Here is a 24,433-nt window from a genome sequence, read left to right on the forward strand (position 1 = left end):
CGAGGCTTTCCTCGGAAGAGCCCTTCAGTGAAGTACCTTCGGAGTGGGCGTACATGGACCCATGATGAGTAGGTACTCTGACAACGACATCATTGTAGGCGTTTAAGAAATTTCATTGTAGTTATCTAATAATATGTTTGATTTTATTAAAGATACCTAGTTATTAAAAGTCAAAATTTATTCAATAAAAGTCAAAATACAAATACAAAAAAAAGCGGCCAAGTGCGAGTCGGACTCGCCCATGAAGGGTTCCGTATTTAGGCGATTTATGACGTATAAAAAAAAACTACTTACTAGATCTCGTTCAAACCAATTTTCGGTGGAAGTTTACATGGTAATGTACATCATATATTTTTTTTAGTTTTATCATTCTCTTATTTTAGAAGTTACAGGGGGGGACACACATTTTACCACTTTGGAAGTGTCTCTCGCGCAAACTATTCAGTTTAGAAAAAAATGATATTAGAAACCTCAATATCATTTTTGAAGACCTATCCATAGATACCCCACACGTATGGGTTTGATGAAAAAAAAAAATTTTTTGAGTTTCAGTTCGAAGTATGGGGAACTCCAAAAATTTATTGTTTTTTGTCTATTTTACTGTGAAAATCTTAATGCGGTTCACAGAATACATCTACTTACCAAGTTTCAACAGTATAGTTCTTATAGTTTCGGAGAAAAGTGGCTGTGACATACGGACGGACAGACAGACGGACAGACAGACAGACAGACAGACAGACAGACAGACAGACAGACAGACAGACAGACAGACAGACAGACAGACATGACGAATCTATAAGGGTTCCGTTTTTTGCCATTTGGCTACGGAACCCTAAAACCAGTAACAACTTAAGACTAGCTTAAGCCTAGTCAAAAAGTCCCCCGCGAGTTGTCCCCGGCGCAAAGGTACCCATCACACTATTAGCAGCGTTACCACGTTGAATGGCGATGGACAACCTTTGCACCAGGTATGAACCCGCGCGGGCATCAGCCCCCCTCTCCCTAATACGACGTCCCACTTCCCTAATAAAGGCAATAGCCTCCGACCCCCAGCACCCTAGTTATTGAGTTTGGTCGCGTGATTATTGAATATGTGACGTGCTTTTCGCTTATGATCGCGATTTTTCTAATAGCATTACATTATTGTACTGGGAGATATCTGGGAGATCGAGCTTTGCTCGGAAAACATACAAAAACCCAAAAATGCGCGTTTTCCCAGAGATAGCTATAGTCAAGGCCAAGGCGGTACCCATCCCAAATTCTCTGGATGTATGCTTAGGGTTTGCAATCCGGATCCGGAGTGTATGAAATTATCCGGATCTGGATCCGGATCCGCGGATCTTCCCATACATTATGGGACCGTCGTGCAAACCCTATGTATGCTATATTCTAGGCGCCTTTGACCCTAGCGTAGCGTAAACAAGAATTGCTCGTTTAAGGTTAGTCTAAGTTTCGTGACGCATTGGTTTAGCTGTAAAGTCATGTAAACATGTTTATCAATAAAAATAAATAAAACAAATAATAATAAAATAATAATAATAATGCGGTGGTGGCCGAGTGGATATGACGCCCGACTTTCAATCCGGAGGTCGCGGGTTCAAATCCTGGCTCGTACCAATGAGTTTTTCGGAACTTATGTACGAAATATCATTTGATATTTACCACTAGCTTTTCGGTGAAGGAAAACATCGTGACTCACGCAGATGTATGCAGGTTTCCTCACGATTCGTGAGGAAACCTGCATACATCTGCGAAGAAATTCTAAGTTGTATGTGAAGTCCCCAATCCGCATTGGGCTAGCGTGGGGACTATAGCCCAAGCCCTGTCGCGCATGAGAGGAGGCCTGTGCCCAGCAGTGGGACGTATAAAGGCTGAATTATTATTATTATTTTAAAATAAATAAATAAATAAGATATAGAGCTTCACGTTGTGCGATGTATTACATACAGGTCTTTATATTGCTGTTTGAAATACTTGAATACGAAGTGCAATCAATACTAGCGCTACCATATTACGTTTGCCTAGGGCATAATAATTCTGTGCACTCCAATAGACAGTAGTCATAGTGGGCCAAGGCCAGCATCACCTATTTAACGAGCACGTCCCGTCCGTGTAGGGTGACTAGAAACCTATTTCCAATATTTCTACCCAAGTGACAATCATTTCTAGGGAACGCCAGTCGTATTTTATGGAAATCATCACGTGACTATTCGTTTGCAATTGTCTGATACATTTTTACGTTTAGATTAGCGTTAGTCGAAAAACGATTATCATTTCGGCTATTCTAACCAAAATTACAGACACAGACGAGCTTAGGGAAAAGAGGGCCTTGTCAATATTTGTTTAGAGTTCGTATTGACAAAATATGAAGCCTACTTTTAACAATATCTTAAAATATATCATTTGTTTTTTTTTTTAAGTGCTGAACGTATCTAAAATATAACCAGATTCTCGGCTTCTGTCCTAACGACCTGGGGTCTTAAAAAATTTAGCTTACAATTTTGGTACAGGCAAACCTTCAGCGGGCTCAGGACGGTTCCATTTTTATCGACTATCACTAAGCGTCACTTTCGCACTTATATACTTGTTAGAACGTGACAGGCATGGTGACAACCGATAAAAATGCGACCGTGCTACTAGGGCTGGGGCAATTATGCACGTTTGCTAACTGAAATTTTACGTACTATAAATCCTAACACCTGGTAACCACAAGCCACAATCGGTGGCCACAAGAACGTGACCCACCCTCTATCTTCACAAAGCTTCAAGAAAATTGTATAGCTTTGAACAGAGACAATATTCGACTCGTTAGGGATATTGTTCTTCGGCATGTTGCGGTATAATTTCCTCGTAATGACTGCGGCCAGTGATATTGCCAGAATAAAAGGGGAAGTTTGTGATAGCAAATTGAGCCCCAAATTACAGAAAAGGGTTTTTGTTACAAATTGATGTTATTATATCTAGGAAAAGGTAGCATAAATTTTCTCCGAAAATAAAAATGCTTGATTGATGTAATCGGTCGTGAAAGAAGCATTGCATTAGTTTCAAAAAGGTACAGCCACTTCGGTTTAGATTTTTAGATGTTTGTATGTAGACAGACGTTATTTATTAATACAAACATTTGTTAGGTCAAGTTAGTAATCATTTTGAAATAGCTATAGACAAACGGCTTACATAAATATACAGATTTAAATGGAAACATATTGTAGTCGGTCTGTGACTACAAAATAAATCATTGGTGAGTTGGATTTTATTGCGCCATAAAACTTTTCGCATACGTTTATAGGCCTCATCCCAAACCCTTTGTGGTCCAATTAATTACCTACGTTTACGTTTGAAGTGTAAATGCTACCGATGCTTTGATCTTATTTTGGTAATTCGAATGACTTGTCTGTTTTGAAACGTGTCTATGTGTGTTGCGATACTGGCATCTTTTCTAATTCGCACTACTTATACTAGTACTCGTACCTACATAAAATAAACGCTACGCCTTTGAAGCTGTAATATTTTTATCACGATTATTCACCGACAGTATAAACATTTAAAAAGTCTTTGAAGAGAAGAAAATAATAGTACTTATAAATAAATGCGTTCGGCCACAGAGACAACTCATTTACTTTGTTATGAATTATTTATATTTTTGTATACATTTTTAACAACATTGTTCAGACTTCATTTTGTGGTATAAGTAATCTTGGTGCTTCAAAAATGTTTTGTGGCAGATTATTATAGACAGTGAGTCCTATTACGTGAGTTAAGTACTCGTAATAAAAAAAATCTTTTAAATGTTGCATTACGACTGAAAGTAACTTTTGCGTAAGTATATAATACTTTTAATGTAAGTATACATATAATAATTATATTCATTTGTATTCAATTTTAATTAAAAAATATTGTCACGTCCCTGAGTGCTACCTAAATACTATGAGGTTAACGATGTGTAGTCATTATAAACTTCAAAGGAAACTTGTTGGCAAATTCTGTCAATTACATTTGACTTTACAGATAAAGACCGTAGCCGCAATGAATTAAAATAAGAAAAAGTAATCCAATTCCTACATGAATAAAATAGTCGTTTATGCAACAGTGATATAATAAGGGTTCTTAAAATTCAAGGGTCGAAGTTACAAAACGAGACGTAGTCGAGTTTTGTAAAAAAAGACCCGAGAATTTTAAGAACCAATTATGAGCTGTTGCATACATTACTTTTTCTATGACAGCTGCAGCAAAAAAAAAAATTGAGTTATTATTTAAAAATTATTGTAAATGAAAACATACCTCTTTAAATCAAGATGATCGGAACTTGTATCTTTAAAAAAAATAAAGCAGTTGTATTATACTCATAAGATGACTGCTAGCAGTCATCTTATGAGCCTATAGACAAATCATTCAAATGACATTGCTTTAGATATCACTGTCAGTCATTTAATTGACACATTTAAGTGCTGGAGTAGAAAAACTTAATTTTGATATAAGTATTGTAAATTAGTTACGTAAAGGAAAATATGTCGCAAGCAGCTAATATACATAATAGGTAAAGTTCTAAATGTGTATGTTACGTTAGTAAGAACGTCGAAATAAAAACGGGTAAAAAAACGAAGACCGCGGTATTCGGAAAACAAGATCCGTTCTAGACTAGAGAACGATACGATATGTACTAGATACGTTGTAGTTTAGATTTCAACTAGTTCTCTTTTGCAGCTCTATTCGGGCAACAAATGTCACTTTTACGTTAAAATATCGTAATAATATCTTGTGGAAATCATTCAAGAGTATCTAGAGAATCGCGGAAATGTCAAATTTGACAGGCTAGATCCTAAAAATATCGTTATCGTATCTTGATGATGTCTAATAGACATCTAATAGATGTCTAGTTCAAAATCCGAATGGGGCTCAGAGTAGGGTTAGTTTTCAGCGAATCCCCTTAAAGTGCCGATATTGGGCAGCAATTCAGGTTGATTAATGAGCCAAACCATCAACGAATTTGGCTCCAAAAATGTTTTGTTATTGCTGAGTACATTCTGTTTTCCTTGGGACTCTATTTTTAGAAATAATCTTCTATTGTTACAGTATCTCTTGATAGAAGGGACGTGGAAAAGAATTGTTCAGATTGCTTTGGTAATAATCGATTGCTTTACAAAGTAAATGGACCGGATTGAAAAGCTCCGAGTAATCTAATAATTTTTGAGTAGTGGTAATACATAGGTAGTTGTATCTTGTATTATTGACTATGGATGCATGAATACTACATTAATCCCTTGTAGTGATCGTGAGGTTTTATTGTCGATACCTAATTCCATTGAATTTCTATCAAAACCTAGCTTTTTACCACAAAATATTTTAGCATTATTGCGTAATCTTTCGTGGGTATGTATGTATTAAATAGGTAATATATACGGCTACAAATAACTCCACCTTATGAAACAAAGTTCTCCGCCGCGTCTGTCCGTTTGTATAATCGCGATAAACTCAATAACTACTGAGCGGGGTTTCATCTGTTTTCATCTATCAATAGCATTCTTGAGGAAGGTATAGGGTGGAATCACATCTGTCAGCATCGAGCCACATTTTATATATAAGAAATTGCTCGTTAGTATGAAGATACGCATCTTCATACTAACGAGCGATTTCTCATATATAAAATGCGGCTCGTTGCTGACAGATGTGATTTCACCCATAGGTGTATAATTTGTTAACCCGTGCGAAGCCGGGGCGGGTCGCTAGTAAACATGTATTTTAAAGGTGACAGTCCATTTCCAACCGCAGCTGCACTACTGTTCATTTTACTATAGAAATTGACAGTAACAGCGGCGCGTTCAGTACCAGTAGTGCAGCTGCGGTCAGAAATGGAATGCTACCCTTAAGGTGACAGTCCATTTCCAACCGCAGCTGCACTACTGTCAATTTTACTATGGAAATTGACAGTAACAGCGGCGCGTTCAGTACCAGTAGTGCAGCTGCGGTCAGAAATGGAATGTTACCCTTAGTCGACCCAAAAAGCGCTTTCAGTTCTAAAGAAAGGATCCTCTCCAATATGTACAATATCCATATTCCTCGTACAGCACAGTAATTTATCACAAAATGACTCAAAAGAAGCTCGGTAGATAACGATGGCACTGCCAGTACTGCCACCCCATTCTATCCATAGATTTTTTTAAACATCGCGGCCAAGTGAGAGTTGAACTTATTGCATGGAGGGTTGTGTTCTGTTTGGTTCTGCTCTGTATAATAGGATCAGAACCTATTTACATTTAATTTTTTTCTTAGCTTAGGGCTAACTCAGGCTGATCCACCTACTTACCTAATATTTCGTTTTAAATGTAGTACACCAAGTTTGATATTTGATATTAGGTTTTTTTTTAATAATTGATTATCCTCTTTATAAGTTAACTACATACATACTTATTATAGACATAAAAATTGCCAAAAAAAATGTAATCCCTTCTTCCTTATTTAGTAGTATGTAGTAGTAAAACACTTATTTACACGTAACAAGTAGGTACCTATACCTACTTACATAACATTAAGAAATGTGTTCAAATGCGAACAATATTTTATTTGTTTTGAAGTTTATTTTATTGTTATTTACGACACAATCTTTATTAAACTTACTCCACCTATATACAAATCCGTGAAGATGGCATGCACCTATGCCAAAATATTAGGAACTCACCAAATACATAGTAAATGCCCCGTTTTCAATAGTCTTTACCTTAGGTACATAATACCTACGTTTCTTCAGTACAGCCCGCCAACAGAAGGCGAACAACGAAGGCTTTAACCTTTTCGACGCCGTGTCAAACACAAAAGCTGTCACTCAGACGCCACGTCATCGAAGTGTCAAAACTGAAATTAAACTTTATGCATATGCACGTAGGTTTATGTTGCTCTGTGGTCTATGACCGATTAATACGTCTTTGGCGTTGGACCTGCGGTGCGTATATATCGGTCATTGGCGTCCAAAAGGTTAAATAGTACTAGTACCGTTGGTACCCCCGGGCATGGAACCCTAAAGAGGGATATTACAACGTTTCAGCGGTAAAACGCGATACAAGGATCTGGCCGTAAAGTGAAGCCGCAAACATGAGGCTTACCCGTCGCCGGAGCTTACAGCCGATGCCGGGTTATTGATGGCCCGTAATGAGACTTGACTCAACTTTGTACCGCTCAACGCATGCCCGGGTTTTAAATGAACAAACTTAACTAAATGATATGCATTTGGAATGTACACTAAACAAACAGAGTAGTGGATATACATGTCTACTATCATGGAACCGCATTGCGCCTTGTCATTATGTATGGTTGTAAATATTTCAACATTTTGTCTAATTTAATGTTAAGGGTAATATTCCATTTCTGACCGCAGCTGCACTACTGGTACTGAACGCGTCGGTGCTACTGCCAATTTCCATAGTAAAATGAACAATAGTACAGCTGTCGTTGGAAATGGACTGTCACCTTTATTGTTCCTATTTCGACTAATTAATGGTTGGCTTTTTGTTTTCATAATCAAAGCTTAAATCTACATCTAAGGCTTTGAACTAATACACGTAAATGCCACGGCACGCTTTTAGGTTGCGTGACGAAGTAGTTTTATAAAACATTGCTTTCATCTATCATTTGGGTTTGATAAATTGTAAGAAATGGAATATTCTTACTTCAATCAATAGAAGCATTAGTCTTGAGACTACGACTGTAAAAAATATAGTTACATATTTTTCAAAGTTAAAGTTAAGTTAAATAGCAAACGAGGTGTGACTTAGTCAGGGTTAGGAGTTCTCAGAGACAACTATTAGTTGCGCGTCAAAAAAAGTATATCTTCTCTCAAAATTTAAAGATTAACCCCCGTATTCATAAAATAATACGGGCCTGATTTAGTTGAATTATGTGTTATCCCTTTCTTACAAATATATAAGTCAAAGTAAGGACAAACGATTATTGCTAATTGAGGTTTGCAGCGTGATTATGGATAAGAGGATTAGAAGCTTTATATGTATATCTGCCGGAATATAGCACCTTAGAATTGGTTTTTCACAGTTAGGAAAATAGTAAAAGTAATTATACATATGTATGTATAATTCCAGATTTATCTAATATTCCCATATCTAATTTCATGTCGGCAAACCTATCTAAGTAGTATCAGAAAGAAAAGCAAATTAGCACATGTGTACATAAAATCTCAGTAAAAATTACTAACTCAAGTACCTACCTATGTATGAGGCAGTGTTATTGTGGCTTCGTTGTGTAAAATTGAAAGAGGCACACAATTTATTCGGTATTCACCCTTCTCTGGCGAGCAGAGGGTGGATCATTATTTTTTATGCGGCGTTCTTTTACCTCAATTTTCTCAGTCTATTGTCGTTTTACACAAACTTTTGTGGCTTTAATATCGTTATTTTATGATGAAATCTACAGAAACAAATTATACTCTAAATAATTGGTTTAAGTTTACTGTCTTTTAACCACAATCATGAATTTTTATGATACCTGTCAGTTATAATTTTAACGCTATTTCTCTGCCACAATTTGGCGACTGTTTCCAATAATTACTGCACTTTCAGGTTATTTAATAAAATGTTGTCTGTTTTAAGGCTAATAAAATAATGTGCCGAGTGTTATTTAGGTACTAGTATACGTAACAACCTTAGCACTAAGATTTTAATTAATCAGGTTATCTTTGTTAAACGGCATATTCTGAAACGCACCACAAGCATCTAAATCTGTAATTTTGACTCATTGTATTTATAAGAAAGGGATGAAACATAAATTAACTAATGAGGCTCCTAAAGTTTTATTAATAAGAGGGTCAGTGGTTCGGTAATAATGGTAGGTAGGTACCTATATAATAAAATGCTCAAATTTTATAGCATAAACAAAGTACCTATTAATTTCAATTCCTGTAACTTTTTGCTGACTTAAAGTCGGGCGGAATTTAATTTGAAAAGCAATATAATCTAATAAAGCATCGGTGCCGCCTGAGGCTTAGCGTAAATCTTCGGAACTGTTGTAGCTGGAAGTTTCGCAAATTGCTATCTCTGTTTCGAATCGTCCCTTTAAGTTCTTTTACGGCGTGAGTGTAGGGCACAGGTGTAGGGTCGACAATGAATAAGGTTTAAAGCTACGAAATAAGTTGGTGATGCTCAATTTTTTTCTAGCAACTCTGCAAAAAAAATGAATGTATTATTGTTCCTTATTCAATATTCCTTTTGATATATACATATAATCACACAAAATAAGCTTAGATAGGTACATTTATTGTGACTAAATAATATGTAATAATAATTTGAGCCTATATAATACGTCTCGCACAGGCCTCTCATGCGCGAGAGGGCTTGGGCTATAGTCCCCACGCTAGCCCAATGCGGATTGGGGACTTCACATACACCTTTGAATTTCTTCGCAGATGTATGCAGGTTTTCTCACGATGTTTTCCTTCACCGAAAAGCTAGTGGTAAATGTCAAATGATACTTCGTAAATAAGTTCCACATTCACATTCTATATTTAATATAAGATTATTCTTACAGTTACTTAGCTAAAGCTTTTGATATCTAATCAGTCTGTACAAAACGAAATTCTGAGAACTTTATCTACTCTTGCCCCAGAAAAGCCAACCCCTACGCAAACGGCTAGACTCTCTGACTCCCACTTATTTACAACCTGAATTACTGCACCACTCGGTTTATGAGCGTTTTATAGTCACAAATAAAGACGTCATACCTATATCTCTACGTACTATGTAGGTTTCCACTCGGTTTATACCTACGACACTGTAGTCTAGATCAATATTATGTATTTTATTTTATTCTTTAGGAATTTAGAAATTTTGTTTACAGCGCGTTGAAATCATCAAATGTTGGCTAAGAGATGTTTATTTTATTCGTAACAGGATAGGAGTAGGATTTTCCGTGTACGTAACTAAATTACAGATCAAACTTAACATAGCTACAGAATATTACTCTTACATAATATAATTAATTGAATGTCCAAACAATTTCGCTAAATTATGCTTTTTATTTTTTTATAGACCTTTAACCTTTTAACCGCCGTAGACTGATATATAAGACATACAAAATCGGGCTCATTTCGCCGCTGTCTGATAAATAAGACAAAACTTCATGTAACTTCGTACCCCCGGCGACACGAGCACGCTCGATGACGTATTTTATGGCGGTTAAAAGGTTAAATTAAATATGAAGATAACAACATTATTTTACCAGATATTCTCTATAATTCTGCTAAAACATCACCACGAATAAGTACATATTATACCTACACACATATTATTCTGCCTTTGATATAAGTGGCTTTCAAAGTGATATTTGGTCCTGACACATTTTCATTTAATTAGCATTGCAAAACAATATATCACTGGCAAACAAGTGAAAAATAATTCATTTTCACAATGAAATATTCGCGATTGTACGGTTATAATTTGACAGATGAAGCGAGCACGGCAATAAAGTGAATTGGGTAATGTGTTGGTCATTAACGGGTAAATATTTATCCATTTGTCAGGCAATGTTGCCAAGGGCCGTGACGTCATGCGACGGACTCTGAAATTTTACCGATACGTATTCATGAATACGTGCAACCTGAATATGCAACAACATAAATGTTTCGAATTTGTGAAGTACTTACAGTAACTTGAATATTCAATAGGAATGCTAACTGATCTGCAAACGTGCCGTCTTCGATCAAGCAACTTAATATAATGTCGTAGTTAAAGACAGTTTCGAGTGTATTTACACCTAGATCCTGTTTCAACAATTTGATACGATTTTCATCTCATTTTCTCAGGCATCTTACACCTACCAATAACTATACGAGCGAAATGCGTTATGAGACGACAATTGATTCCATTTCGGCAGCAACAATCAGCGTCCATGGTCGTATCAAAATAAGATAAAACCATATCAAATTTCTAAAACAGAATCGGATCCCCGTTACCAGAACCAGAAACGTTATTTTTTAAATCTTTTCTTATTTTCATTTTTGCACTGCGGTCACTTTATTTCCGGTTTCCTGTAGATAATGGTATTTTCCTCGTTGGCTTTGTTTGATTAAGTATGTCGTGCAGATCGAATTAAATGATAAATAATTTATGTTTAATTTTTCTTTAAATTTAATGTTTCTTCAACGCATAACAGTACACTCAGTGCAACTTGATACTTAGCAATATATAAATAGTTCCGTTTTAGTTAAAAATAACCGAAGGAAATACTATTTGACAAAAAATTTAATCATAGATTGGAACTTCGTTACAGTAGTACCTTAATGAAATGAAATGAAATCTTTTATTTAATTTAATGTGTATAAAAAGTTTATAAATAAAAAATAAACATAAATTCTCTATTTGACAGGCAAGAAACCCAAAGCAATGCACATAATAAAAGGTGTACAAGTAAACATAAAATACATACATTTAATACATTATATTGAGTAGGTAGGTACATTGTTTTAGTTTATGGTTAAAAAAGTCCTCGTGAAAAGCTATATTTTTTTTTACTAACTTGTAGATGGTACTTAACTTAAAACTAGGGCTCGCGGTCGCGTCCGGATTTCGTGCACCCGTTGCCGGGGCTCCGTTCTCGTGCTACACGAAACCGGATTTGTGGCCCGTTCGGAACGGGTAATTAGGGTCCGTGTAATTAAAGTCCGTGTACCCGTGTTACCCGTGTGTCCGGATCCACGGATATTAATTACACGCGGGTCCGGCCCGTTCTCGACGTACAGTGACGATCGGACGCGTTCTTTTTAAGAACGAAGAACGAAAATTAGTCTCAAGAACGAAAGATAAATATTTAATACTAGCTGTTGCCAGCGACTTCGTTCGCGTGGATTTGTATGTTGGTGGTAATATATTTTACATGAAAATAGAGCATTATGCAGCAAAAGATAGCAGTCTTCTTCTTCTTCTTTATTTGCCATGCCCTAACAAAAGAGTAGGTACAACCGGCTGACTTAATGCCGCTAATGGACCTAATCTCAAAATTAGTAATTAAACTTTTTTTGCGTTCCTCTAAATTTTTCCATGAGTGGAAAGAAATAAATATTTCATTTTTCACAGTTTATTATAATGAACAATAACAAGCAAAACGAAAAAAAAAAACAGAACATCAACAACTAGGTAAAACTATAAATGCAATTCAGATTAAAAACGTTGACGGCGGTGTGGCAAACTCAAACTAATGACTCTAATGAGTACTTGTCAGTTCTAAAGCTGCCCCCTCTAAAATAACTGAATAAATACCACTCTTACCTTGTTTGTAAAACAGCACGGGCAGCACGGCTAATTCTTCAACTTTCCAAACAAAAGGTATGCCTGGTAAAATACCAGTGTCAAAGGGAATCAGGGTGTCAGTGTTAATATTATTAGTAAAAATTGCCACGGGGAACCATTATTCCCTTTATCTGCACGTGCGACGTTAATCCTACTTACTTCTTTACTACAAAACAAAAGGCTGCTGCCCTAATATGTAGATAACGAATAACTCAATAGTTCTTTCACTTAACACGACTTCAAAGACGTTTTATTTATTTTAAGTACCTATCTCTATCAATATTTAGTACAGATAGTTAGGTACCTAAATACCATAAAAATAATTAATAATTATGAAGACGATATCCAATTGCATCTGTCTGCCTAATCCTGATTAAAATAGTAGTAGTCGAGCTATTGGCAACATATTATACTGAGCATAATATACTTGGTAGTAAACAACCTAGAGAGGAAACCTCATATGATTAATCTAATACAAAAAACACTGTACATAAATAATAGGCGTTAAAGCTGTAACATAATTTAAAAAAAAACCTTTATTATTCTCTAAGGTAATCTATATGTAACAATAAAAATCTATACATGAGTTTTCTAAGTTGTAAGCCATAATACATATTTTTCTTAGTTTTCTTAAAATAAACTGTTTAATTTTTTTTATAAAACCAGTAGTGTGCCGAATTATGGTCTTACAATACAAGAATACTGTAGGTACTAGTTTTGTATTAAATAACGCCTAAGGGCTGAATATAATCAATATAAATATAACCGATGCAAAAAATATAACTCGACATTGATTCAAATATATTTAAGTACCTAACCCCTATTCGTACGCAATATAACATAATTTTTAACATTTTATAATGAATTAATGATACCTAGGTACTTATTTCTTTCAACTCAAAACTCAAACCGGCCCGCGTGGGTCGGTCCACTCAGTCCGTCGGCGCTGTGTATTCAATACCCGAACGGAGCCGAGATTCGGATCCGAACGCACTACACGGGGGAACGGACTACACGGGGGAACGGACTACACGGAGGAACGGACTACACGGGGACTTCGACGGGTTCGGGTAGTTCGGACGCTTAGCACCGCCGGGGCTAAGAACACGGACGCACGGGTTGGCGGGTAGCACGGATATCGGGAGCCCTACTTAAAACCTCGGAACCATAAAAAGGATAAATGGAACAGTCTAAGCAGTCATCCGTTTAAATATTTGCTCATGTTACAGGCTTCACCCGGTACAACAGAACATACATAAATATATTTCTTCCTCAAACAAAACGATTAAGGTGTTTACTCTTTACTCGTACACGTATTTCCATTTCTCCGTGCCACAACACAAATGAAAAAGCATTTTCATTCGGCGCATATTGGCATGTTGTTTCTTTGCAAACAGCCAGACGTATCATCTCGAATGGGGTTGGAAGCGCTGTGAATTTTTCTTTGTTCCTACCGCGTCACGTGCTAAAGCTCTTTATTATCTGTACCCATTTCCCAGGTGTTGGGTACGACCGTGTGCTAGCTGAGAGGGCGGTATACGTATGCCGTCTGTACAGCGTGTACGTCCTTTTTGATTGACAAGGTGCAATGATGATGATGGATGGTACGCACACAAGAGTAGGTTTATTATTTTATCACAAATAAAGAAGGGTTTCTGTATACAGTCTTATTCCGTTTCATTTCATACGTGCCTAAATGTAATGAAGCCTCTATATAGGATAAATGCTAATGGTTACACAGTTGTACATAACTATATGTACCTAAATATTCATTTATTTTAATAAAGCCGCGTCTGTACATAGCAGACTTATTTACTAGATGCTTTTCCTCGAATTCGAACAATTCTGTGCAATGCACGTTGGCCATTACAGTTGTATTGCCGTAACGTTAAAGAAAATGCATATCGAGCAGAATTGCACTCGCTATTTGTAAAAATTACAGATTTCGATGTTTGAAACAAATGCATCTAGGTATAGGTAGTGTAACTGCTGAATATCGGTAATATAGTGAAAGGATATCTACAATACATATAATTTATCGTTGTTGAACAACGATGATGCTGCGACATGCCTTAACTCATAGTCACTAAGTTGAATAACGTTAAGTTTAAATTGTTATCTTCAAAAATGTGTTTAAAGGTATCAGAACTCAAGAAATCGAGCAATTTAATCCAAAAAAGTCGAATGAGAAAACGCTTTCCTAATCGAGCAGAACGTACGTCTATGTCGCGACGGTCTAGAATAGTCTAGACGCAACGTATTTACTAATAAACTGAGCATGTGCCTAATACTTAGCAATGTAGCATTATTCACGCGATATTTTCACTAGATTTACCTACTCCTATCTCTTTTCTTTTTTAATACAGCGAACCCTTCTGTCTCCATTGTAATATCAAGGCGCTGCGAACTTTACGTCTTGTGTCACAATTTTGTGACTGAGGGAGGTAACCCCGTACCTAATCTACCGAGAAGTATCAAATCGATATCATAATACTTGGAGAAGATAGTCGAATTACATATTTTGTCATTTTGTTTATAAATATTTATATGAAGTCATGTCATTGAACTAAACAATCGTGCAAAATTACATAACTACAAAGCAAATAACGAAAAGTGTAAATTCGTGGAACAATTGTAAAATATGTAGTAGTTGGAGAAGCGAAGCCGGTACCTCTTAAAGTTTATCCATATTTTGTATTCGTAATAAATAAAATAGCAATAAAAATGTGATTCTAGGCAGTTCAAACATGTTTTCAAACTCTAAGTTTATTTCCACGTATATTTCATCTCATTCAAGGAAATCAAAAGGATCTTTCCATTTCTTATAAACATTAGGTACAAACGTGACATAAATCCCTCTTCGCCAAACGAGGCCGTGCCTGACACGTGACGTGACGACCCATCCGTCATACACAACAAGAACCCACTCACGACTTTCCATACTTTATAAACTTACTTACTTCCTATTTCATGCCTACTGCGTATATTTTACAATCGTGAAAATGTTTATTCTGTGTATTTAAATAGTTACCTTTCACACTTGTTGTAGTCAAACTTGTTGTAAGAAAATCGATACCAAAATAGGTACTACGTATTTTAGTTTTAAGTTAAAATTTAATAGTTCTGTTTGCCGCAAAGTTAGGTAGTAAAAGATGGAAAAAGACTCATGTATAAAGAATCAAGTAAGTAGTAGTTTTTACGTTAAGCCAAAAATATACTCCTAACTTATAAATATCGGAATGTTTGTAAACAAAGTGAGAAAGAAGCGACATCTCACTGCGGGCAGAATGCAGTTGGAAGGGTGCCAGCGCGTTACGGCACGACGCGCTTTATCTCGCCACGACAAACGAAATGAAATATTTAAAGAGCTTTTTCTTCAGCCATAACTTTATTAGTCTAACTTTGTTGTTAGGTTAGATATATATCTTTACCGAAGTGAGCACATCAAAGTAGTTTTTTTCTGTTAATTAATGTGTCCTCATTTGGTTGTTCCAGGTACCGTTCTCGGCGTAGAGGTCCACTTTGAAAACAAAGATAGCGGTTTTTTTCTAAAGCACACGGCAAGATGGAGCGGCGCGGGTCCACCCCCAGAACCGATGGGCACAGCTCTGCCTGGAGCTCTCCTGTCCCTGGACCGATTCACTGTGCTTCAGGGGTCCGCACCAGCTTCTGTTCGCGCCACATACGGACCCTTCTCCACCAAACAAACAGTGCCAGCGCGCTACACGGTACCTGATCCCTTAGAACCGCCTAGAAGAAACGCAACTCTAGTCGAACTACAAGAAGCGACAGCACACAGACTTGACGTATCAGCACATTTAGTGTTTAGAGAACTACCTCGAGATGCGCCCGTGCTGCGTGTGCTCTTTCATACAGGTGGAGAAGGGGGAGCTAGAAGAGCTGCCACTCGACCTAGAAGAGTTTGTATAACATTACACGCCACTTTAGGCACAAAGTCATTGACGGCAACATGTGGCCCAGAAGGGGAAGAGGGCGCTTGCTTGGCCGAGTTGACGATTCCTGCATCTTGGTGGCCAGCGGATGGAAAAGGAAAGCGGCCGCCTCGAACAGTGCGATTAGCGTACAGTGCTGCGGAAGCTAGTAGTGGAGAATCCGGGGAAGGCGCTTGTGGGCGGGTTTCTGTGCAGCCAGCGTGGCCTCTGGGAGTCGTCACTTTAGCAGGGGCAAGGGCTGGATACCGTGAGGCGCGAGCTGGTGCTTCAGCACTTCTGCTACCAAGAGCGCCATTATATCCGCATTCCCGATTACATCTGCCTTTTGTCGTCCGACGGGATGCCGCTCATTCTACCGGACACGTCGTTATCAGGTGAGTAATCTACACAAAATATACATAATTTCATTTATTGAGTAGGAGTGTAACAAAATATAGTTTTGTCAATACTACATATCCTTGTCTTACTAGTACTAGCACCCAAAAGAAAAGGATGGGAATAGTTTTTTTTGTTCTTATTTACTTACTGACAAATTGGTTTGACATTCCAAAATTGAATGAGAAATATCAAAGTGACATGACACTGCGCCACCCAAGATCTCTGCCGCTGACAGCGCGCGGCGCCCGAAATGCTATGTCACTGCAAAAGCCACTTCACGTTAACGACGCCCGAATAACTTGTCTGTCTCTCTATTACGTCAGTTCAACTTGGTAGAATTCGTGTTTACAGTCCCACCCAACGAGGTTTATTGAGTGTCACCGTGATAGTGTTTCATGTGTGGGAGTACTTAGTAGTTGTTGCGAGATTCGTCACAAGACGACAATAATAAACAAGATATTAAAACAGGAAACTTAATAATTATATGTATATTCGAGTCACAACCTAGCGTATAAAATTAAAATTCTTGTGAAAACGCAGCATTTCATATTTCAAGCTACATAAATAGCTCAGTAGAAACAATACGCAACGCGAATTCTACCGTAATCGATACCATCCTAATGAACAGAAACGATTTTCAAGTTCAAACTGTACTCGTACTGCCAGGGATTTAAACGCAACATTACATTTTAGCTTTATTTAAGTGTGCTATTATTAGTATTATTTAAGCTTATGTGGGATGTTTAATTCAAAATCGTTCCCGTGTGTCTGAAGGGTGACAATTAAGTTATATACGTATATCCTATTTGGTATGCCTCGAACCATGCTATGGTTGTAGTGCCAAGATAATCAGTGTATCATCCTAAGCTCGGTACTTAATAAATATATGCTTTAAGTTGCGGTACGTGGAATAGACGAGGCGGTATCGAGTGTGGCCGAACACTTTATGGGCTGCGGCGTCTGGGCCGAAGCACTGGGCTGGAGTGTTATTCCGATCATTTACCGAGCACATGCAAATTGAGCTTTCTGATTACACGAAGTTTTTATGAATCTAGAGATCAAGTTACGCTGGTTATCCGAGAATTTTCCAGCCCTCGCAAAGCCAATGGGAATTCAAGTCTTGGACACTCTGCTGTGCCGCGCCCGTTAAAACTTTTCCGTGGCCACAGCTTCAAGTGGGCTCGGCAATAAATGACTGAGGAGCCGTTTGTTTATAGCGCGGAGCTTCAATGAGTGTTAAAATTTTACAAAGCTTTGACGCAGATCGATTTTATTTTTCTAGTGAGAGAAATATTTTTGGTATAATGGTTTGCATTTTACTCAATACAGCTGATGAGTAAGGTATGCGTGTTCGGCTTTTAGTGAACATCATGAAATGACACATATAACCTTACGCACAAAGTAATTTTAAGTTGACATTTGGTATCTTAGTCCAATATTACGGCTATACGCTGAGGGTGTTCCAGCTTCGATCGCGCCACTACGTGCACTTCAACTCGTTTGTGGTGCGCGTGCCGCGACCGCTGCAGGGGACCATCGAGTGCGCCGACTTCTGGCCGAAGGGTGTCGTGTTTCGGAGGTTCCGGGGCAAACTGTCGAATCCGACACAAGACCAGACGATTCAACGGAGCCACGCCGTTTTGTCGCCTAAATAGTGTTTAGTTTTTTAAGTTTATATAAAATGCATATATATGTTAGTCTGTAAGGTATTTGTAATATGGGCCTTGTTGCCTGATTTAAAATGTTAAATAAAATAAATAAATTAATTAATTAATTGTAACGGTTACCCACGAACATCGTTAAATAATACGTTCACCAACATACATTTTAGAAAAAAATAATACCTACATAAAAACAATAGTCAGTATAATGTAAATATAAGAATAAGATACCTAAGTAAAATAAAAGAATATTGGACTAAGTATTTCTTGAAATAACTAATACAAAAAAAGATGCGACCTTTCTTAAGTCTGATAAGTTCCCAAGCGGCTTAGTTATCAGGGATTGCTTCTCGGAAACTTTGCCGTTTGATATGTTAAGCAGCTTCGTTCTTCGGCAACTATTGGCAACTTCATTTATAATATTTATATATTTGATTTTAATGGCTCCTCTACACCATTGGCCATGATGGGCAATCCCGTTCGTGTGGTGGCCTACAGTAGCCCATGATCGGCGATGATGGACCGTAATCGCTATTCTGTCCGTATTCGGGCAAACATCAAAGGAAGTGGCGGCCATGATTGTGCGCGTGCTCCCACGATGGAATTGTCGCACATTCTGTAATGGACCATCATTGCCGATAGTGTAGAGGAGCCATTAGAGTGAATCTCTTGTCGGTGCATATCCTTCCAGTTTTTTTATTCTAAGTGCAAGCTCCTCTACCTCCTCCACGTTTGTGTTTTCCTTTGCATACGTACTTATTTATTATAGTTTAACACCCTTAATATTGTATAGGTACCTTTCTACATTACAGTAAATGCGAGTTAGGCTAGAATAATAGTTTACCTAAAAAAGTTTTTCTAAAAGTGGGTACCATGGGAAATGTTCCCTTGTAGTTAAATTAATTTAATACAATAAACCGCGCAAGTGCGTGTCAATAATTTAAAGTTAAATTTTACTATAATTGCAAAATCATTCAAATTGTTATGTCCATTGATATCTATGATAGCAATTAATACATAACATTCATGCGTCTCTTCGCTTTGCATGATTGCTTTACATTTACACACGAAGTATATTGTAATTAAATTAGCATGATACATTGTGGCGCGTGCGGTACGAGTATGGGAACAAAACCCAACGAAAACACATTTACTGAATATTTAGTGCTGGTACGAGATGTAAGAAGTAGGTACTTTAGATATTTACGCTTTTATCAGGTTTTTACGCATGATGCTTAATCGACTTTTATACTCAAATTATTCTTTCTTCTCGTAGACAACAAGCACTTAGAATCGTCAGTTACAACTTACAACCATCATCTTGTGCTAATTATGAAAGCAATTTAATGATGCAATCATTATTATATTCGCTCTTTCCCAGTAGTTGTATATAGGTTTAAGAATATTGAAACCACCTTATTCATCTTCATACTTTATTTGCTTTGAAAGGATCTCAAATACTTGTCAATGGACTCTCAATTACTTGTAATTGGCATTGGATACAGGACCCTGAATTAAATTTTTTATGTTTTGGTTGGAATAGAAAGGTTTAAGCGAATATTTATTTTGTTATATAATGGTCAGATATTTACATACTGCACCTGTGTTGCTGCATGATAGTTTTGCAAAACACTAGAATTAAATCAGCTCTCGTATGCAGTGCAGTGGTGCAAGCCCCCGCGGCCCGGGCCAACGCTAAATGTTATTTAGTACTGCGCCACCAAGCAATTCGGGGTAATCTAAGCGCTGAACTTTCATATAAGATAATATTCAGGAAATATACATAAGTAGAATACCTACAAAAATTTTTTTTGTTCGTTTGTAAAATGACAGAGAGACGGTCGAATAAATAATGATCCACTAATTGCTTAGGAATATTAATATGTAATTGGATAAAGGGTTACTATCGAACATTTCGTTCTCATTTGTCATTCCGATACATTTTTATTTTGTAAAATATTTTCGTTTCTCGTTAACGATCAACGATCGTCATCCTGGTTATATCCAACATGTTATATTAGGGCGTTTTTTTTTTGTTGTCCCCTACACTTTTTTTTTCAAATTTGGGATTTTTTATGTTATTTCTACTCAGAATAACGAGCTCTTTCTATCCTAATAGGAGAAAAAAAGTGTCCTAAGGTTTTTTATTTCCATTACGTCACCATTTTTCATAGACTTTGTATGGCGGTCGCGGAATGGAAAGATCGAAAAATGTATGGAAATTTTGGGACACTTTTTTTCTCCTATTAGGATAGAAAAAGCTCGTGATTCTGAGTAGAAATAACATAAAAAATCCAAAATTTGAAAAAGAAAAGTGTAGGGGACAACAAAAAAAAACGCCCATTAGCTAGTATTTTTTTTACTAAACGGTTTTCACAGTCTACCTATTAGATTCTGCTTACCTCAACATGATTGATGCTAAGCCGTACCACAGAAGCCTTAGTTGCTAAACCCGCAGTAAACTAAACTATAGTTGCTGTGTTGTGTAAACTATAGTTGCTGTTACTCGATCGGCGTAAATATACTAGGTATTACCGTTGCTACTTCACCGCTATTGCTATTGGCTTACTCACGTTGCTGCTTTATTGAAAAATATTTCTTACGAAAATATTTTATTTTTCAGTCACAATAAATGTAGGGACCTATCTAAGATTATTTTGTATGATTATTATGTCCCCTAAATGTTGGTACTTACTAGAGCAAATTCTTCACGCTCGCTCTCTATTCTAACCAATTCCTAAATATGGTAAAGGTATGTGCTAAATCCACAATAAGAAAAAAGTAAGGTTATGAGTTATGAGTATAGCTAGCTATCTAGAGGGTGGGTCTATAATAGGTGAATCTCGGCGGCGCAAGTACGCTCTGCGCACCACCTGCTGTAACTCCGTACATCTGTGCCAAGTTTGAGTTACGAGCGGCGAGCACAGGACTATAAAGCTTTTCGCCTAAATGGAAATTTATACCGCACCGGCTTAGGCAGCCTAGGTGCCGAATTTATACTTTGATGTACGGATCGTGAACTAAACAGACACCACGGATAAGGCTCGATTTATGCACTAATAGGATTAATTTTGGTCTAATTCGCATTTGATGCGGCGCGAATCCAAATTAGATTAGATTTATTTTCATAATAACATTACATTATAAATTGCTTACTGGCCTCAGTTGAGCATTTGACCCGGATAATCCAGTGTTAACATTCTTTTTGATAAGATAACTGATTATAGTTGTAACCGATCTTGTGGTGGTATTTAATACTGCTTTATAAACGGCTTCAGGCTTAGGCCTGTATGTTCTCGTTTGGAATAGGACATGCTCGTACAAAGCTTCTTACTAACACCTGACGTCCATTCAGAGCGGTCCGGTTTAGGTATATACAGGGTGGCCAAATAAGAGGTATACACTTTATTTTTGAAATTTTATTCTATAAAACATAAAAAATATTAAGTATTCCTTGTTAAATATAATATGTAGGGTCAGCAATTACACATGGAAAATAATGTCAGACAAATGTCCACCTCTAGCAGCATGGCAGATGCGAACCCTTTTCATCGCGTTTTTCATCACTTTTTCACACATTTCTGGCGTTATCTCAGCGACAGTGTTTCGAATATTTTGTTTTAATTGCTGAAGGTTCGTTGGCCTATTAGCATAGACACGTCCCTTTAGATAGCCCCATAGAAAAAAGTCAGGAGCTGTTAAATCAGGCGATCTTGGGGGCCAGTCAATGTCACCGTTTCTCGAAATGAATCGACCGGGAAACGTTATTTTTAATGTTTCTATTGTTTTTAATGATCAAAACACGTTGTTCCGTCGTAAAACGCTCCATAATAAATTTGCCGTATCTACACAAACTAATTTTCATGCAATAACTGTCATATTTACCGCCAAAATAAAATGGCGGCAAAAAAAAGTTGTATACCTCTAAGTTGGCCACCCTGTAGATATGTTCCGAAATTGCAGGGAGCCAAGGATTTATTAGGAAGGGTCTAGAACAGTCGTAGGCATATTTCGTTGGGCCGAGTTACGTAATTCTTAGTGGATATCTCAATCATAGATAAATTGATGTATTTAATACGTTTTCAATATCAATTTGAGTTTAAATGAGCAGTTAAAACGGGCAATGTGACATAGTCCTATCAACCCTTCGGCTGCAAGTTCAGGCAGCGCTTTCTCGCCAACTTTGAAAGCAATGTTCATTTAAAATTCCTCTGCCTAGTGCCAAGTGGTGTGTTTTAGCTACGCAAAAACTCGACAGCTGGGGCGCTCAAGAGTTACAAAAAGTTCGAAAACTATTTGTTGCATTGGCATTGCTGTCCAGTAGCGTGGCAATATCCCCAGCCTTCTGGCACGCTATTGTCTGTCGCCGAGATAGAGCTCAGTTCCTTTTTGTGAATTATTTAACGTTATTTTTAGTTATACTAAAAAGGTTTAAAAGGCTTTTCATTAAATTTTCTGTCGAGGACAGTGTAAAGTATCAGGCGGCCTAGCCAAGGTGACAATGGCTATCGCTTCGCCATCGAATCGCTTTGTGTCTCTCTATCACTCTACCATATTAGTATGACAGTGACAGTTGCGTTTCGTTCGCTACGGAGCGTTAGCGATTGGCATGTGCTCTACGTGGTGTATGAATGAATATTAGTGGATAGAATAACGTGCGATGCTGACTGGATTTTTCCTGAAACAATTCATTGGTCTACCACTTATCTTAGGTGGTTGGTAACTTTATTTACGCAGGGATTTTATACATGACCGTCTATAGAGAAAGCTTAGTGGTAGCTGAGCTTTCACAAAGCTTACTCTCTATGCCATAAATTTATAATTTATAATGTATTTTGCCTGTGTATTAGTTTTATATAATTTAGGAAAGTTGAATAGTTCTAACAGTGTATTTGAATTTTAGAATGAAAGTGAAGTCGGGCCTGCGGCTGATCAGCGTGAACGCAGCGAACTCGCGCTGGGCGGTGACGGCGGAGATCAAGCCGCGCGCCGCCACGGTCACCGCCACGCGCCTCGAGCTACCCTTCAACGACGACAACGGACAAACGTGAGCACTTTATAAGTAATTGTGGAAAGAAAGTGAGGTCAGGCCTGCGGCTGATCAGCGTGAACGCAGCGCACTCGCGCTGGGCGGTGACGGCGGAGATCAAGCCGCGCGCCGCCACGGTCAGCACCACGCGCCTCGAGCTACCCCTCAACGACGACAACGGACAAACGTGAGCACTTTATTACGTATTTAATGGCTCACTCTCGCTAACTAGGTGCATAAAATTTAAGTAAAAACTAAGATTGAGTAGAAAGATTAACTTGGGAAACGTGACTTCTTTTTAATACATTATTTACCTACGAATATGGAATGTCTTTACGGTTGTTAGTAATCAAATACGTAGGCAGTTATAGTAATATTATTAGATACTTGTATTCCAGTTGATGCGGATTTCTTACATACACCGTGCCGGTTTTTTACATCTTGCTGGTCAGAAGCATACCTATATCTCTAATAAAAATAATAAAGTAATACCTACCTAAATGTTTAAACACGAATATCATGATGTGTAATTATTATGTAATTCCTACGAATTTATTGCACGTTGTTTGCATTCACAGTATTTCTCTCAAACAGTTACCACTACACGGTTTATTGCTTAAACAAACATCAAAACGGTCAGTATTATTTGCAGCATTTTCTACAAATTAATTTTACGGAGTTGGCACGCAGTTTGCAGTAGCTGCTCGGCAATATCATTACAAGAAATGTAAGTAAACCTCATAAACGCTAGTCGGCGATAGGACAGGAACGCGATCGCAATCTCAATGCGGTGTGCACCAACACCAACGTGCACCTCGGCCCGACTGGACTGCACGACGGATTTAAAGGATCCAATTCCATTTCTATTTTCTCAACCCTGCTTTCGAGCTTTCCGCGATCCTATTATAAGTAAATGGGTCAACTGCTGCGACAAAACTTGGCGATTCACTGGAATAACGGCTTATCTTCAATTATTTAGCGTAAAATATTGCCCACGGCCGTGCTTGGCTTGCGTGACTAGCCTATTTTCTAATGAAAATTGCACAGGCAACAATGTTTTAGTCGAAAAAATTTATAAACCATAACTCGTAAAACATATATCTTAAATGAAACGTTAACATAAATAAATTA

The 24,433-nt window shown here is 37.5% G+C and overlaps 1 protein-coding gene across 1 annotated transcript in view; it reads left to right on the forward strand.

Annotated features, from left to right (window-relative positions):
- Window positions 1-24,433, forward strand: part of LOC134648971 (transmembrane protein 132E) — a 135,099-nt gene that overhangs the window by 63,852 nt on the left and 46,814 nt on the right. The window contains 2 exon segments of the mRNA XM_063503641.1: window positions 15,777-16,608; window positions 23,177-23,320. Coding sequence (XP_063359711.1) covers window positions 15,777-16,608; window positions 23,177-23,320 — 976 coding nt within the window.

This window comes from Cydia amplana, chromosome 6 (assembly GCF_948474715.1).
Source record: "Cydia amplana chromosome 6, ilCydAmpl1.1, whole genome shotgun sequence".
NCBI lineage: Eukaryota > Metazoa > Arthropoda > Insecta > Lepidoptera > Tortricidae > Cydia > Cydia amplana.